The sequence below is a fragment of the Meriones unguiculatus genome, chromosome 1 (genome assembly GCF_030254825.1).
Source record: "Meriones unguiculatus strain TT.TT164.6M chromosome 1, Bangor_MerUng_6.1, whole genome shotgun sequence".
Taxonomy (NCBI): Eukaryota; Metazoa; Chordata; class Mammalia; order Rodentia; family Muridae; genus Meriones; species Meriones unguiculatus.
In genome coordinates this window covers 16379507-16395515 of record NC_083349.1, presented here as the reverse complement: position 1 = coordinate 16395515, position 16009 = coordinate 16379507, and the positions used below count along the sequence as shown (strand labels likewise).

The following is a 16009-nucleotide window of genomic DNA, read 5'->3' as shown; positions in this document are numbered from 1 at the left end:
CTCACAGAAGGGCTCTGAGTCCCATGCTCACAGCCTCATTGGTGTCTCTGTCCACTTCCATCTCTGAAGAGTTCTTGGGGCAGCCATAAAAAGATGCCACCTGAATTCTTGCATTATGTCCCCTCTGAGACTGGAGGCAGGCTTTACCGGACAAACTCCTCACCTTGCGTTTGTTGCTCATTCGTCTGTCCATTCATGGTTGCTCTCAGCTGTCCCGCGATCATCGTTTTGTCTCCTTTCCTTCATGCGCAGTGTGCATTGGCCCCTACGGTTTCTTTCATGTTGCCAGTGTACACTCTGGGGTTGCTGGTCTGGTTGGTTTCACGGATGCTCTCTCAATAAGCAGTTTCCCTTTTTAAACTTTTTTTGTGACTCAAAAGTTAAGAGAACTCACTACCCTTGCCAAAGGCCCAGGTTGGAGTCCTGGCACCCATATGGAGGCTCACAACGGCCCAGGAACTCCAATACCCTCTTCTACCAGCTCTTGTACAAACATGGTACATATAAACTCAAGCAAACACATGTACATACAAAAAATTAAATCAATTAAGTTTACAATTACATTTATTCATTTCTTTGGGGGGGGCACGGGCGATGTTGCAAGTATGGAGGTCAAGTGACAATTTGTAGAAGTTGATTCTCTCTGCTGTGTGGGTTCTGGGTTGCGTCTTGGTGGCAAGACCCTCTGGGCCGTCTTGGAAGTCCCTAGTTTCCTTTTGAAAGACAGGCATATTTTTTAAGTGGCATGTTTCTGTATTTTCTCTTTATGTCCCCATCATCTTCAGGGACCTCTACTTTGCTTATCTTCGGTAGTTACCTATTTTCATTTAAGCTTTCTCTTCATTTTGTTTAGATTTTTCTCTCCGTCTCACCTTCAACTTCTCAAAAAGTATTATTTGCTGGGCTCATATGTTCCTGTTTCTTGTAGATCTATACTTTTAAAATTTTCTTTCTCTTCATGAGTCCTGACTCTTCAGGTTATGCATTTTTTTTTTCTAACTTGGATTTATGTCCTGTCTTGCCCAGTTCTCTTGATGTCTTTCAGGTCCATTGTAAATAACCTTCATAGTTTCTTCTGCATGAGTGTGAGTTTCTGTGCCGGGCTTTCACTATCTGTGGGAGCAGTTCTTTGTCTCTCATTCCCTTTCTCTTCCTGGATGTGATCTGAGATTCTCCAGTGGTCATTTGACATTTGAATCCATCCCCACCCACACCTCTACCCTTACCCCAGCATTTCACCCTACAGAGTTGTGTCCCGCACCACACAGAGCGTTCTGGAGCTTTCTCTCTTACTTTTCTACAGTGTGGCAGCAGTTGTAAGCCATGTAACCACCTCCCCAATACACCCCAGGGGGCAAGGCAAGAGCTAACTGGAAAATTCCCAAATGTCCAACTGCTCAGGGCTGAGCTTCTCACCTGCCATTTCTGGGGTCATTTTCCTCATGTCTCTCCAGTGCAGGCTGGAAAAACTGCCAGGGTGTGCTCCACACAGCCCTTTGTTTTTGTTTTTTTAAAAAATATTTTACACATGTGTGTATGTATATAAAATTTATATAATACATACATAATGCACACACACACACATATATGTACCTGTGTATATAATTTTGAGGCAGAGTCTCATTATGTAGCCCAGGCTGGCCTCCTGCCTCAGCTTCCTCAGTATTATTTGCTGGGCTTATATGTTCATGTTCCTTCTAGATCTATATTTCTAAAATTTTGTTTCTAATTCATGAGTCCTGACACATTAGTTACGCATAACTTGAGGTTATGTCCTGTCTTACCCAGTTTTCTTGGTGTCTTTTGATTCCGTTGTAAATAACTGCCAGTATTACAGGCAGTCACCACACCCTGTCTATTTTTTAAAAGGATCCCATTTAAAAGCTGCCTGGCCCTTTTACTATCAGAAAAGAGCCCCTTTCCTGATAGTAGACCTGCTAGGCTCCCTTGGCACTTTACACACGTGGACACCTCTCTCCATCTGTCTGGTGCTGCTCATTTTCTCACCAAATCATCGCACTGTGGGGCTATGGCTCAGGTCAGCTCAGCATCCCAGAATGACTGGATAGGAAACTGGCTCATCTCCAGGTAGATCACAACTATGTGTCTCACCCCTTCTTTCCTGGGGGCATAAACAAGATTCAGAGACTAGGATTCTGCGAGCCCCCAGTAGGTGGATGGCAGCTGAGGGAGTGGCAAGAAGGCCAGAGACATGCTTGGCCATGAAGGTCACATTCCCACCCCATCTGGTAATAAATGGTCCTAAATCGCACTTCCCGGAAATAAGTGCCATTGATGTTTCATCCTGTGTTTCTTTCCCTCTTCCCCAATCAAAACATTCACGGTGACCAGCTAAAGAAAAATCATTTGAAAACTGCTTCTATTTTAGAAACGGCTTGTTAATATTCCATCACGTGTCTGCTAGCCTCTTCTCTTGCTGTTGAGCATCTAGACTAAATCTGCTTTCCGTGTTTTAAAAAATATTTTATTTTTATTTACGTATGTATACATGCATGTACATACATCCCTGGGTATGAGCACTTGCAGGTGTCAGAAGAGGGCACTGGATTCCTGGAGCTGGAGTTGTAGGCAGTTGTGAGCCGCCTGACATGGGTATTCTTAACCTCTGAGCATATCTCCAGGCCCCTCCCCAGGGTTTTCTTGTGTTTACAAATACTTTGAAGGCTCTGAGAATACAAACCAAACTGTAGCTGGGTGACGGTGTTGCAAACCTTTAATCTCAGCACTTGAGAGGCAGGCAAATTTTTTAATTCAAGCCATCCTGGTCTACAGAGTGAGTTCCAGGACAGCCAGAGCTACACAGAGAGACCTTGTCTTAAAACAAAACAAAACACCAACTCTAACACAATCACCACAGAACCCTTAAACAGAGAATTTGATCCAGAGGGACCTATGTATATAGTGAACTTTGGCCTGGCTTGATGTTCCAGCAGGCTGCAACGTAATACCAATTGTCTCTTGTAGCCAAATGGTTGAGCCTCAGCCAATTACAGAAGCCAAACCCTCACTGAGACTGTGAACTTAGGCACCAAACATGGCCACTACACTGCACCTCTCCTTTCGTTTCCTGTCTCCCTGGTTACACAGCAGTTACTAGATGTGACTCAGGCCAGTTTCTGGCTTTCTAATCCGAACCAATTATCTACCTTGTCTGAAAAAAGTTAAATGGCAGCTTCATAGTATGTGCTCATATCTCCATGTCAGCGGCTGTCCAGGTTAGCCCTTTCCTACCAATTCTTACACGCTTATCCTTCCATATTAGAATTCAGGGATGGTGGGCCAGTGGTTCAGTTTGTCTCCCTGAGACTTACAGCCTTGGGAAAAAATGCATCCCCAAAGGTAAGAAAAAAACCAAACACTTCCCAGAACACAAGCACTGGCCAGTGGCCTTTGGCTTCATGAGCTGTGAGCACACAGCCTCTGCTTCATACTGTGGACTGGTACCCCTTATGCTCCCTTTTAGGTGGAAGGGGAGGCTGAAGCTCACTCGCCTTAGATCTCCTTACAGGGCTAAAGGCATGGCTCAGTGGTTAAGAGCACTGGCTATTCTTCCAGAGGATCCAAGTTCAATTCCCAGTAGCTATATGGTAGCTCATAACTGTCTATAACTTTAGTTCCAGGGTATCTGACACCCTAATTTGATCTCTGTGGGCACCACATGTACATGGCACATATCACACATGTTTGCAGGCAAAACACTTACGCACATAAAGATAAGTCTGAAAAAATGTATCCTAAGCAGTATGTAGTTCTAGCAACTGCTGTATGGACTTGAGAGGACCTGATGCTATTCAGAACCAAAAGTGCAGGGCAGGCTGCAGGGGCTCTGTGTCAGACATTGTGCTGGGACTTATGACCCCCGCCACCTGAGGGAGGGTGCCCCTCCCCAGGAATCCACATCTCATACTTTAGGTGCTCCTTGCACAGTTGTTTATAGATGCAACAGCCATCTGTACTGATGCAGCAAAAGCATTCATGGCTCTTGAATAATAGTTAACAATACTGCCGAGCCCTTCAGGCAACTTGAAGGTTTTGAGGTTTTAAATAAGACAGACGACACCCTTAACTCAAAGCGATGTTTAATTAGCTCCCTCTTGCTGGAAAGGACATGTTCTCTGAATATTTTTATGAAAATAGCCTGCTAGCCTTCAACCCTGAGTGTTCCAGAATCCAAGGTCATCTTTACGGATCAATTCTTCGGGGACTAATTCCCTTATAAGAGCAGACACCAAACAGAACACACACACCTGAGCCCATCTGCTTCATCTGCACCCATGGTCTGTCTACTTTAATTTCACCAGAGATGGTTGGAAGAGAATGAAAAGAACTGTCATGCAAAGCTTGGCCCTGCAAAGGTCCAAAATGAGCCACAGAGATGTTGGTGGCTTTTGCTGAGGCCTTTGCCTGGCCATTAGTTGGGGAGGAGCTCAGATGTCTCTCTGGTCATCCGGGGGTGTGTATCCTTAGTTGGCCTCTGCTCTTTAGAACAGTCCCTGAGCATCCCTAGCTAGGCTGCAGGATGATTCAGAGCGGTGTTTTGTGATTAATTGATGGTTCTAATTTGGACAGATGGGCATTTACTGTGTGTAAAAGCTGTCTATTAGATTGGAGCACCACTGTTAATGTTTTTGTGCACCTGCTTGTCAGGGGCCTGTGCTCTCACTAGGGGCATCCCCCCTCACTGGCTTGTGGCTCCCCCACCTACTGACAAAATGTGTGCTTTCAAAGAGCGATTGACTAGTTGTGATGAGGGACAAGAAGTTCAAATGTGACCAAATCAACTGTATTTCTAGGTCGTTAGGAATGACAATGCTAGAATGTACCATTTATCAGGCGATCAAACACCTGTAAACACATGCTAAGAAACACACTCAGGACCTCTGTGCTGAAAACTACAGCCTGTTGCAGTTCAAATGGGTTAAACAAACAGAATCAGTTATTTTCATAAACCCAAATATCCAATATTAAAAACAAGCAAGTTTTCCCCAAACTGACTGATAGATTCAATGCAACCTAATTCATGTGGGTGCTTAAGGAAACAGAAATTAACAAGTAGTTTCTAAAATCTGAATGGAAATACAAAGAGCCAAGATGACCTAAAGCAGCTCTTAAGAAAAAGAGCAAAACAAGAACACACCTACTATAAAATCAAGCCCGGCCATGGAAGAGTTAGAAACAGTTCTGACCTCACACAGACACCGGGAAAACAGACCCCTAGCTCACAATGATGGAGGCTGGTTCAGCTAGTGGCTAAATGGCGCTCCTCTTGGGAATGGTAGCTAATCTAGATGCACTTCCTTGGAGCGGTGCCAGAGGCAATCCACTTGTGATCCTAGTGCGTGGGATAACAGAGAATCCCTGGAGCACGGAGCAAGCTTGGTAACTAGACTAGCTTCATCAGTCAACTCGGGGTTCAAGTGAGAGCATCTGCCCCGATAGCTAAGGCAGAGGGTGATTGAGAAAGATACTTGGTAACAACCTTGGTCCAAGATATGCAGATGAATACACACGCATGCACATATGTGTTCCCATACATGCATACATGCATGTACACTGCATATACACTCAAACAAAGGACGACTTCTAGGGTAAAGCATAAAAAAGTGTCTCCATGGCCTTGGCACAAGCAAAGGTTCTTCTAAACAAACAAGTTTGAGAGGTGTCTGCACAAATGTCCTGTCTGTGCTTCCTAGGCCTCCTCAACCACATAGCAACTGTTTCCTCGTCAACAAACATTCCTTCCCAGTAAGATCCTGAAACACCAAGGCAGTGCATTGTGTACACATACCCTGGACTCCTTAGCCAGTTCCAAGGTCTGAATAACGACCTAGCGGAGTACTGTTTCACTCTTGTCAGCAGAGCTCAGATTAGAGATTAGATTTGTGCCCATCTGTGAATGTTCTTCTACAGATAGTCCCAGGAATCACTGTAATGATGGCACAAGAGCATCTCTCATGCCATGGTACCTGCTGTGGAGTCACCTGCAGAGCAGAGGAGCTGCTCCACTGTCTTCAGCAGCTTCTAAGGGTGTCAACCCCAACCAGCCACCTGGGAATTTGAGAGCTAGTGACATGTTAAAACATTGTGACATATAAACACGTGCTTTCATTTGTGTTCCTTGGAAAATGCTCTCCAGAGCTCCTGGTCATTGTCTACTGTCCCCAGAGATAGATTAGTGACTTCTGTTTGCTGAAATCAGGTCAATAGCATTAGTGGGCCATGAGTTTAGGTGGCAAATGCTTTGAAACTAGGTGTGTGAAGTGTTGCAATCACAAGCTAGGCACACTTCTTACTGTAGGTCAGGCTAACAACAGCAAAACGGAGTGAAGGTTACAGTCTCAAATCCCAGCCATGGGGCTAGAGAGATGGCTAAGCCATTAAGAGCACTTGGCTGCTCCTCCATAGGACTGGAGTTCAACGCCCAGCACCCACATACTGGCTCACCTGTAACTAGCCCCAGGACTTCAAGAGCACCAGTCATGCATGTGATGCACAGACATACATGCAGATAAGACATCCCTACATGTACAAAATAAAAAAAAAAAAACATAATTAAAAGAAAAATTTAGTGCTGTTATAGTATCTGATCTAGAGACTTAAAGGTTTTTCTCTTTCATTATGAGGGCTGGGCAAAATGGGAAAATCAGACATGGCTGCAGAGAAACACGGTGGATGAAGAATAGACAGAATTGCACTCATAGAGCTGAGTGTGTGGGTTTGTCTGATACACGTGCGGAACAAGGCTGGCCCCTGGCAGGGTCAGAAAAACCAGGTTGCCTGCTCTAGGCGGAAAGAGCTATGGCTCCAGGCGATAAGGAGAATCCTAATTTTTGAGCCCCAGCTATCTCCAAAGCTCCTTATGGGAATATTTTTCCCACTCCGTGAGCACAGAACCATTAATATCCTGAATAGTATGCACACAGTCCCCCTGGGAAACACTAACGGCTTCCCTCTTTTTAAGTTCAAGACATTGGCATCAACTGCTGTGAAGATGCAGCCACCTGGGACTGTGCAGACAAAAATACAGATCAGCCATGACTGAGAGCAGTCAGGGGAGGAAAGGCTCAAGTTCTGTGCTTATCAGGCACCTGACTTAAAAACAAAAGCCAGAAGAAAGTTCCAGCGCTAGGCCAGTGCCACGTGCCTTTCTGTTTGTTTTCCCTCACTGCCAACCACCTGAAGGTGCCACACTTGGCACTGAGTCCCTTTATTCCTATACACTCTCAAGTGGAATCTCCCAATACCTGGGGACTCCCACACCCACCCAGGCCCAGCCCTGCTCAGCTGCCCAGTCAATGGCCTCCACTTGGCTGTCTTGGCAAGTCTCCCAGGTACCTGCCAAACCACAGCTCTGGATCCCCTTATGAACTCCTTACCCAGACTTCTCTCAGCAGCTTAGGCCAAAACCTGGGGCGTATCCTGCATGCATGCTCACCTGCAGACTCACACCTCTAACTTGATCCATCCAGGGTACAGAGAACTAGCTGCCATCCTCTCCACCCTCCCTACTGCCCACTCAGCTTCCCCCACCCCTCCCACAGTAGCCTACCAGTGTTTTGAACCATCTCTCAATGTATCTGCCGCCTGTATCTGAGGTCATAGGAAATATTTAAAAATGAAAACCGCATCTGGCCCAAATAGAAGCAGATTTTTTTTTCTAAGCAGTACAGTACATCAGCCATTCTCAGAACCAGGCAATGATGCCTGAAAGACTGGGGCTTGGATGCAAGGCACACAGACTGTGAATTACAGAGCTTCTATTGTACATAGTCTCTGCTCATATAGACACGTACTGACTTAATTATGGGGGGAAAGACTTTTAATGCGTCCTTACCATCATCTCTCAGTATGTAAGTATCAAGTAAGTATATCTTTGGATTGTAGTGAGTTAGAACGTTTAATCTTAAAAATTATTATTTGAGCTGGGCATTGGTGGTGCTCACCTTAAATCCCAGCATTTGGGAGGCAGAAGCAGGCAGATTTCTGTGAGTTAGAGGCTAGCCTGATCTACAAAGCAAGTTTCAGGACAGCCAGAGCTGTTACACAGAGAAACCCTGTCTCAAAAAAAATCCTAAAAATCAGTGGTGGCCTGTATGGTGGCTCAGCCCTTTAATCCAGGCACTTGGAAAACAGAGAGGCAGATGGATCTTTGTGAATTCTAGGCTCCCAGCCTAGTCTACATAGTGAGACTTTTTTTTTTTTTCAAAAAGTGGCACATTCTAACAGGCATTCTATCTTATTGTTCTACTGGTATGAGAGAGAGCGTGACCATGGCAACTCTTAGAAAAGCATTTAATTAGGGCTGGCTTACAGTTTCAGAGCCCACTGTCATCATGGCAGGGAGCATGGTGGCATGCAGACAGACATGGTGCTGATCTACATGGTCTATACCCAGATTCACAGGCAGCAGGATGAGCAGAGCCACTGGGCCTAGCTTGAGTTCTTGAAACCTCAAAGCTCACCCTTAGTCAACAAGGACACACCTCCTAATCCTTTCAAGTAGTACCACTCACTGGTGTCCAAACATTTAACTCTATGAGCCCATGGTGGCCATTCTGCAAACCACCACACAGTCCAAATATAAGGCTGTGTGAGGCAAAGCAATGTTGCCTGCCTGCCTGCCTTCACTTCTGAATGAGAGTGTCTATCCCAGCTGCTGCCATTCTCTATTGACCTCAGTATCCAGCTTCTTCAACCTTCCTACATAGACTGAATGCCAGTGGGACCCCAAGGAACTTCCCGGCCTTCAGTGTAGCATCAGGACTGCTAAGGGAGGCACCTGGCTTTATAAGCCTTATAGGTTCTCAACATCACCAGTGTGCAGACAGCAGTCAGCATTATTGAACTACCCAGCCCCTGCTACATGAGTATTGTTTGAGTGGCGCCCTCCACTGACAATATTCTCAACACTCCTCAAGAACTCAGTTGCTGGTGAAGTCTGAGGTGCTTCGCTTCTAGCTGCTGCAGCTGTTGGCTTCCTTCCACACTTGGCCCTGGGCATTGCGGAGTAGAAAATTGCTGTGGCAGAGCATCAAGTGAACCAAAAATTCCCAGGCAGAGAAAGGAGCCTGCACTGGGCCAGGACCACTGTGGAGACACTCAGAGGCTGCAGGTTTGGTTGCTAGGTCCAAACCGAGATCGAATTCCCAGTGGAAGTGATCTCACATAACCTATAGCTGTGCCCTTTTGCCTGAATCTGGGTTTTCCCTTAAGCTGTGAAGGCCAGGCTTCCTAAGAGTACTCTTTGGGGTGTCCTACCTGTGTCCCAACCCATAGCACAGGTCTAGCTGCCCTGATCACCAGTGAAGCATGGAAACATGGGGACCACCAGACCCAGTGGGATTCCAGGTGGCTCAAAGGGATATATGTGCCTTCCAATCACATTTGGTGCTTTATGGTAAGTTTATCTGCCTAGGAGGGTTCCCCTTGGCCATATTGGTGTTCCTTATCCAACAGAAGCAGAAACAATTAGAATCTCTTGAAAACTAGACATAAATGCCAGTTCTATAGCTAGTTTTGTCTTACAGTTGGAATTAATATCTTACTCTTGATACCTAGAGAGGATGGACTCCTGAAAGAGTAAGAACTAAGATTGTTAGTGACTATAATATTCAACTTCATTCTTTACATCCTAGTTGGCCATGACTGTGATGTTAATATTGTCAGCTTGGCAGGAGCCAGACTCACGTAAGAGACGAACTTCCTGCATGCCTGTGAAGGAGTTTCTAGACTGAGTTTGTTGAGGTCAGAAGAGCCATCCTAATGGTACCATTTTGTGTTGGGGTCTGGCATGAATGAAAGGGAAAGTAGGTTTTGAACCAGCCTTTGTCTCTGCTTCCTGTCTGTCGATGCAGTGGGAGCAGCTGCCTCAAGCTACTGCCTCCACCCCTTCCCTACCATGATGGACTATGCCATCAAACTGTGGGACAAAATAAGCCCAACCTTCCTCAAATTGTTTTTGTTAGGTATTTTGTGATGACAGCAACAAAGAAAATGACTAAAACAACGACTTAGGCAAATCTCTCAGGTGAGTGAGAAGTGGGTGGGGCCATGGATTCCTGTCAGCTCCCTACAGCCTTATTTCTAGTGCTGAGAGAAGCTACAGTCCCTGGGAGTCTTGAAGGCTAAATCCGACCTGTGCCTTCATTTACTGAATGGGTTGTAAAGGGAAGAGGCAAAGTGCAGGTGAGACCTGGAAAAGGATCCAGGTGAGGAGCCAGGATGCAAATCCCTGTGGTGTGCTGTGCCCACATCTCCCTACTAATTGGCACGTGAAGACTCTGAGCACGTCTGGATCCTGGGATCACCCTCTGCAATCACCCTTCCCCGCCCGCAGTGGGCTCTGCGTCCACACGGGCCCAGGGGTACTTCTTACTGCTGTCAATCTTGCAAGCACCTGCTCTGTTAGACTTCTGGTTCCAGATGAGTGACAGAGCTGCTGGAACTTGGAAGCAGCCAAAATGCTATAAGCAGTTGAAGGTACCCTCAGGGTGTGGTGAGATGGTTGTGCTTTAACAAACCACACATAAAACACGTGTGGTGCTGCTGCAGTGGTATCTGAGGATGTGACAGAAATGCTCTGCGTGGTGATCTCTACGTCACAAAAGTCTTTATCTGAAAAAAGAGCCTTGTTACAAGAGAACAGAAGGCCCTGCTGTTGCTGGGTCCTTAACAAGTCACTTATCCTATCTACAAGTTACTTTGGAGAAGGGCAAGCAAGATGTCTGGGACTAAAAGTGTGGCCACAAGTGTAGTTCATCCCCAGTAAGAGGCGCTCAACTTCTGGTCCATCTTTTCCTGCGTGCACACAGAGGGTAGGTTAGTTTTCAATGCACAGCTAAGTGCTGGCACATGGCTCTCTTCGTGAAGCAGTTGTTGAATTCTGAGTTTATGTGAACTCACACCAACTGATTCTGTTTAGTTCATGGCTACTGCAAACACTTCAGGGAAAACTCAGGACTGTGCTACTTGACAAGGCTCCCAAGGACCCAAAGGCATATTCCCTCTGTGGGAGGGATTGGTCAGAGGTCCCTATTGCACTACTACTGGATTTTGGATTCCCAAGTCTCTCCACCTGCCATTCCCTTCCCCAGAGATTCCCACCAGGATAAAGGAGTGGGCACCTCTGCAGAGACCTGGCCACATCCTCCTCTACAGAGTATCGTTTGGATCAAGAAGGAGGAGCTTGGGGCAGGGGACCTGGGGCAGGAGCTCAGGGCAGGGGACCTGGGGCAGAGGCTTAAGCGCCCACCTTGCTCTTCTCCTGCTGCAGCTCGATCTGGATGTCCGTGAGCTTGGCTCGCAGTTCCTCGTTGGCAGCCTGCAAGGCAGCAAGTGTCTCTGCTTTGTCCCCCTTGGCCCGGCTGCCTGCGCCCTTCTTTGACATGGTGAGGCTGGATGGCCTGAAAGACGCCCAGGGGCAGCTGCTCCGTCCGGGCCAGGGTATCCAAGCCAAGCTCTTGGCAGGTGCCACTCCGCTACATTTTTTCACTCACCTGAGGGAAAACCATACCCACAGTTAGCAGATTATACATGGCCAGATGCCACAGTGACCCCTCAGCCATGGGGCTCCAGCCTAGAGCTCAGGGCCTTGGTGTTGGAGCAGGGGCAGGGATGACTCCCCATTCACTCTCATCCCAGATTCGGTCCTGACTATGCTCACTGAGAATCAACACTGATCACAGGCATCCGCCGCTGTGCAGTGTCCTCAGTCAGGGGCCCATGCATTGAACATGTTAATCTTCAGTTCCTTTATGAAGAATTCGGTGTGTGACTCCAAACCTAGAGTTTCATATGTGGGTATGAGACCCATGACAGCGACAGTAAGTATAAACCACGAGCTAAAAATAGATGGTAGAGTGGGAGCTACAACCCAGGGTCATCCCAGGAATCCATAAACTTCACCCAGGAAACTCAGGGTGTAGGGGAGAAGGAGGAGTGAAGAGAAAGGGAGGGGAGGGAAACAGAGAGGAAAAAAAAAAGGAAGGGGAGAGAAGGAGAAGGGAGGGGAAAAGAGGAGAGGGAAGGAGTCTCAAGGAGGTATTTTTATTTTCATATGGAAGTAGGATACCAGCTCACCAAGGAAGACCCACAAACCCAGGCAGGGCTCTCGTGAACACTAGATCCCAGCTTAACCCTGGGTAACTGCCTGCTGTCCTTCCTTCCTGGGAGTGGAAGCCTTGGGTGAGAGCTCTCTATTGCTATGCAACTAGCTGTTGCAATCCTCCCGGTTGTCTGTCCATCACCCATGTCTAGGGCCTGGGGGCCACCTAGGCTAGTCTCTTAAATGGGTTGTTTTATAGCACTGGCTAGAAACACTGACATTTTTAACAAAGTGACTGAGCAAAATGGTAGATTGAATTCAAGTACCTTGGTCTAGATTGGTGGTTCTTAACCTTTAAAATGCTGTGACCCTTTAATACAGTTCCTTGTGTTGTGGTGACACCCAACCATAAAAGTATTTTATTGTTACTTCATAACTATAATATAATAATGTTATGAATCATAATATGAAAATCTCATATATAGGATATATGATATAAGACCAACAAAGGGGTCAGGGTTCACAGGTTGAGAACTGCTGCTCTAGGTGGAAGGAACCATAGGCCCAGTGTGGCTTCGCCAACCTTTGTGAGCAAGGCGTAGACTCTTCTCCAACTCCTGGGTCTCCATACTCTGCCCAGCTAAGCCTCTTCCCATCCTTTCCACATCCCATTGGGGCAATTCTGTGCCAGCTTCCAGCCAACAGTATCAGACATAGCCCACATCTATCTACATAACATTCCTGTTTTAATTTATTCCCCTACATTTCCTATTGACTCATCAGCTGCCAGCAAGGTTCAGAGCCCCTGTAGGACCACCATGACCACTTCAAGGTACCAACATTTACCCAGTGTCTTCAGTAGGGTTTTGTTGTTGGTTATTAATATTTAATATTGATTTATCTTTTAGTTAAACAGTGGTTATTCCTAAACCAGATGTATACCCAAATCACCACACAAAGACTAGCATTTATTTAATTAACCTAGAGCACAATGCTGGGCATCCTAACCCTCCAAGCCCACATAGTTTCCTCCCATTCAGATGTCTCACATTATACTTGCTTTTAGTCATATCTTAGCTCCATCTCTCCTCTCTTCACAAGTCCTCTCCTGCAATCTCTCCGCTCCAACTCCTCTCACTTGCTTCTTTCTCCTCCCCTCCAGACCAGGATGTCCCACCCTATTCTCTCCATTGCTCAGCTTTGGCTGGTTGTTTTATTGACAATACAGAGAACAAATGGTGGCATGTTTACACAAACTTTAGACAGGTGATGCTTAGAATAAATATCACAATTCACTGTCTGATTGAAACCAGATAGTGAGGTAGAAAAATCAGCATTTGAATGAACAAGAGTAAATTGTATACATTCCACAAGAACATTATGCCAACTGGATTTTTTGTTTGTTTGTTTCTGTTTTGTTTTTATTTTATTTTAAAATAAAACTCCTCTAGGTGTGGTATTGCACACCTTTAATCCCAGCATCCAGGAGATGAAAGCTGGCAGAATCTCTGAGTTTGAGGCTCTCTGGATTTAGAATCTCTAAATTTGAGGCTATCTGGATTTATATATAAAGCCCTAGGATAGCCAAGTCTACAAAGTGAGACCTCCATCTCAGATGAAAACGAAAACAAAGAAAAATAATCTGCATGCCTTGTCTCCATAAAGCCGTGTTACTAGCCACGCACAGAGGTGACCAACGTCAAGAGGGAGCAAGGAAAACAAAGGGGTGTGAGCCTCTGGGTGCTTTCCAGAAGCTCAGTGCTCACAGCCCAAATCGCCTTGCCGATGAGACAGCACAGGCCCCTGTGGTCTGAGAAGGGCCACCTTGAGCCACCACAGGGGCAGAGCTCTGCCAAACTCTGCCTGCCTGAAGTAGCACTGGGGGTAGAAGTCAGCAGCAGGCGGGGCAAGGAGGAGGGCAGCAACATCAGGGATCTCATTGGATGGAACCCAGAGGTGCAGAGACCTGGAGACTATGGCTGTCCTTGGCTTCACATCAGCTCAGTCCCGGATACAAATACAGAAGAGGGGGAAGAGGTGAGTCACAGGAAAGGACCTAGGCACTCCTAAGACATGCACTCAACCCAGGAAGGCACCAGACAGGGACGGCCAAGGGACAGTCACTTTAAGTGGCTCTGGTTAGGCATCTCTAACTTGCTATGCTTATATAAGAATTAGTACAAAAATGTTGTTTGTTGATCTAGAGAGGTGACGGGGTGGGTGGCAGCTTTACGAGGGGAACGGGGTTCAAGTCCCAACGCTGACATGGCAGCTCTCAATCATTTCTAACTCCAGTTTCAGGGGCTCCAACACCCTCTTCTGATCTCTGCAGGCACTATACATGAATGTGGTGTGCATTTGTACATGCAGACAAATTACCCACTCACACACAATAAAAACAAATCTTTAAACAAAAAATGCTGGGTGTCTTAAATGGTCATTAAAGTGTGTTTGATCATTAGTGAAATAAAGGTCCCTAGACATTCTCCTTGGAGTCTGAGGGAAGCTGAGCTCTAACCCCGGGACTTTTCAGCTCCCAGGCAAGTATTGCTTTGTTGTTGACAGTCCTTGGTGAAGTCATTAAATTAATAGCTCCATCTACCATCTTTTGTTTTGGGGTCTCCAAGGAAGTAATACATTTTCTTCCCAAGACCACAGTAGAAGGGTTGGGCTGACCTCTGCCAGTCTCTCTGTGATGAGAGATACGGCAGGCAGGCAGAGCTTTATGGTTGATGAATGTGCCCCTGGTGTGGGTTAATCGCCGCTGTAAACCTCAGGGTACTCGCTAGAGGCCCATCTGGGCAAGGCTACCCTCCTCACGCTGTCCCTGCTGGCCCTCAGGTTTGTTCAACATCTAGCCCTGATATGTGTTTTGATGCTACCATGTGACTTAAAGGACACGGAAAGATCATGGTAAGCCCTTGATACCCAACACCCTGGGGAGCACTGTCTCCTTGCTGGTCTGCCCCATGATTCACTCTCTGTCTGGACTGTCACACAGTCTTGCAGTCTTTAAAGCAGGCTTGGGTTCTTTCTGGTTAATTTGTTTATGGAGAAGAGATTATGACTCTGACAACTCATTTCCATGGAAACCTAAGGTGATGTTGGGGGAGGCAGCTAACAGGTCCACCAAATCTAGGCTCTGAGAGAGCAACTAGGAGGAGAGAGAAAAGAGCTCCAGGCTATGGGGCCAGCATTCCCTCATTAAGCAGGACCCATGTGGTGATCCAGTAGGCCCTAGTGCTCATAGAGGGCCAGAGGGAGGGCATCAGAGTCCACACGTGAATTTCTTCCAGGGATGCAGACCAGGTGAGGCCCCGTGGTTGTAGAATAGATACACCTCTACTGCAGCTAAATTCCTGCAAACAGAACCACCACTGGTGTCTCGTCACAAATGCTAGTGACCACAGAGCAGGCTCCAACCTGGAAGCCAGAGAAAGAAAAACCTTCCAGAGGTAGAGTAGGGAGTTTCCAGATTGGACAGTTGGAAGGGGTGGGCCTCTGTAACACTGATGATTGGACTCTGAATGCGGATGGGAAGCTGGGTGCTGTGGGGGGAGGATTTTGGTGGAAGGTGTTGGAGGGTGAAGAGCAACTTAGAGCAAAGCTGAGGTCTGACTAGGTGTGCTCAACCCCAGTGTCCAGAGTTTCCCCAGCTCTGCTTGCTGTAACCACTGCCAATTCTAGAGAGAGCCTTTGACTAAAAATTCAGTGCCCCGTGTTGGCTACTCATGCTGACTCAAGCAGCAAAGAAATGCTTTCCTGCCGAGGACTCCCTTTTTATACTTTGTAGTTTGTAAACTTCGTAAACCCGCAAGGAAAGAAAGTGGCCAGACCCCTGCCTCTGGAGCCTCAGCAGCCAGACCCCTCACCCAGATCTCTCTGTAATAACATTATTTCCAACCTCTGTAACTGTCACAAAGGTCATCTCCAGCCCTTCAATAT

General features: G+C 46.6%; 1 protein-coding gene across 29 annotated transcripts in view; it reads right to left on the bottom strand.

Moving 5' to 3' along the window:
* Jakmip3 (Janus kinase and microtubule interacting protein 3) overlaps positions 1-16009 on the bottom strand; it is a 130402-nt gene that overhangs the window by 64640 nt on the left and 49753 nt on the right. For all 29 annotated transcript variants that reach the window (XM_060381645.1, XM_060381668.1, XM_060381633.1 and 26 more), the window contains one exon: positions 11273-11516. In XM_060381645.1, coding sequence (XP_060237628.1) covers positions 11273-11407 — 135 coding nt within the window. In that variant the 5' untranslated portion in view covers positions 11408-11516. The remainder of the gene's footprint in view (positions 1-11272; positions 11517-16009) is intronic.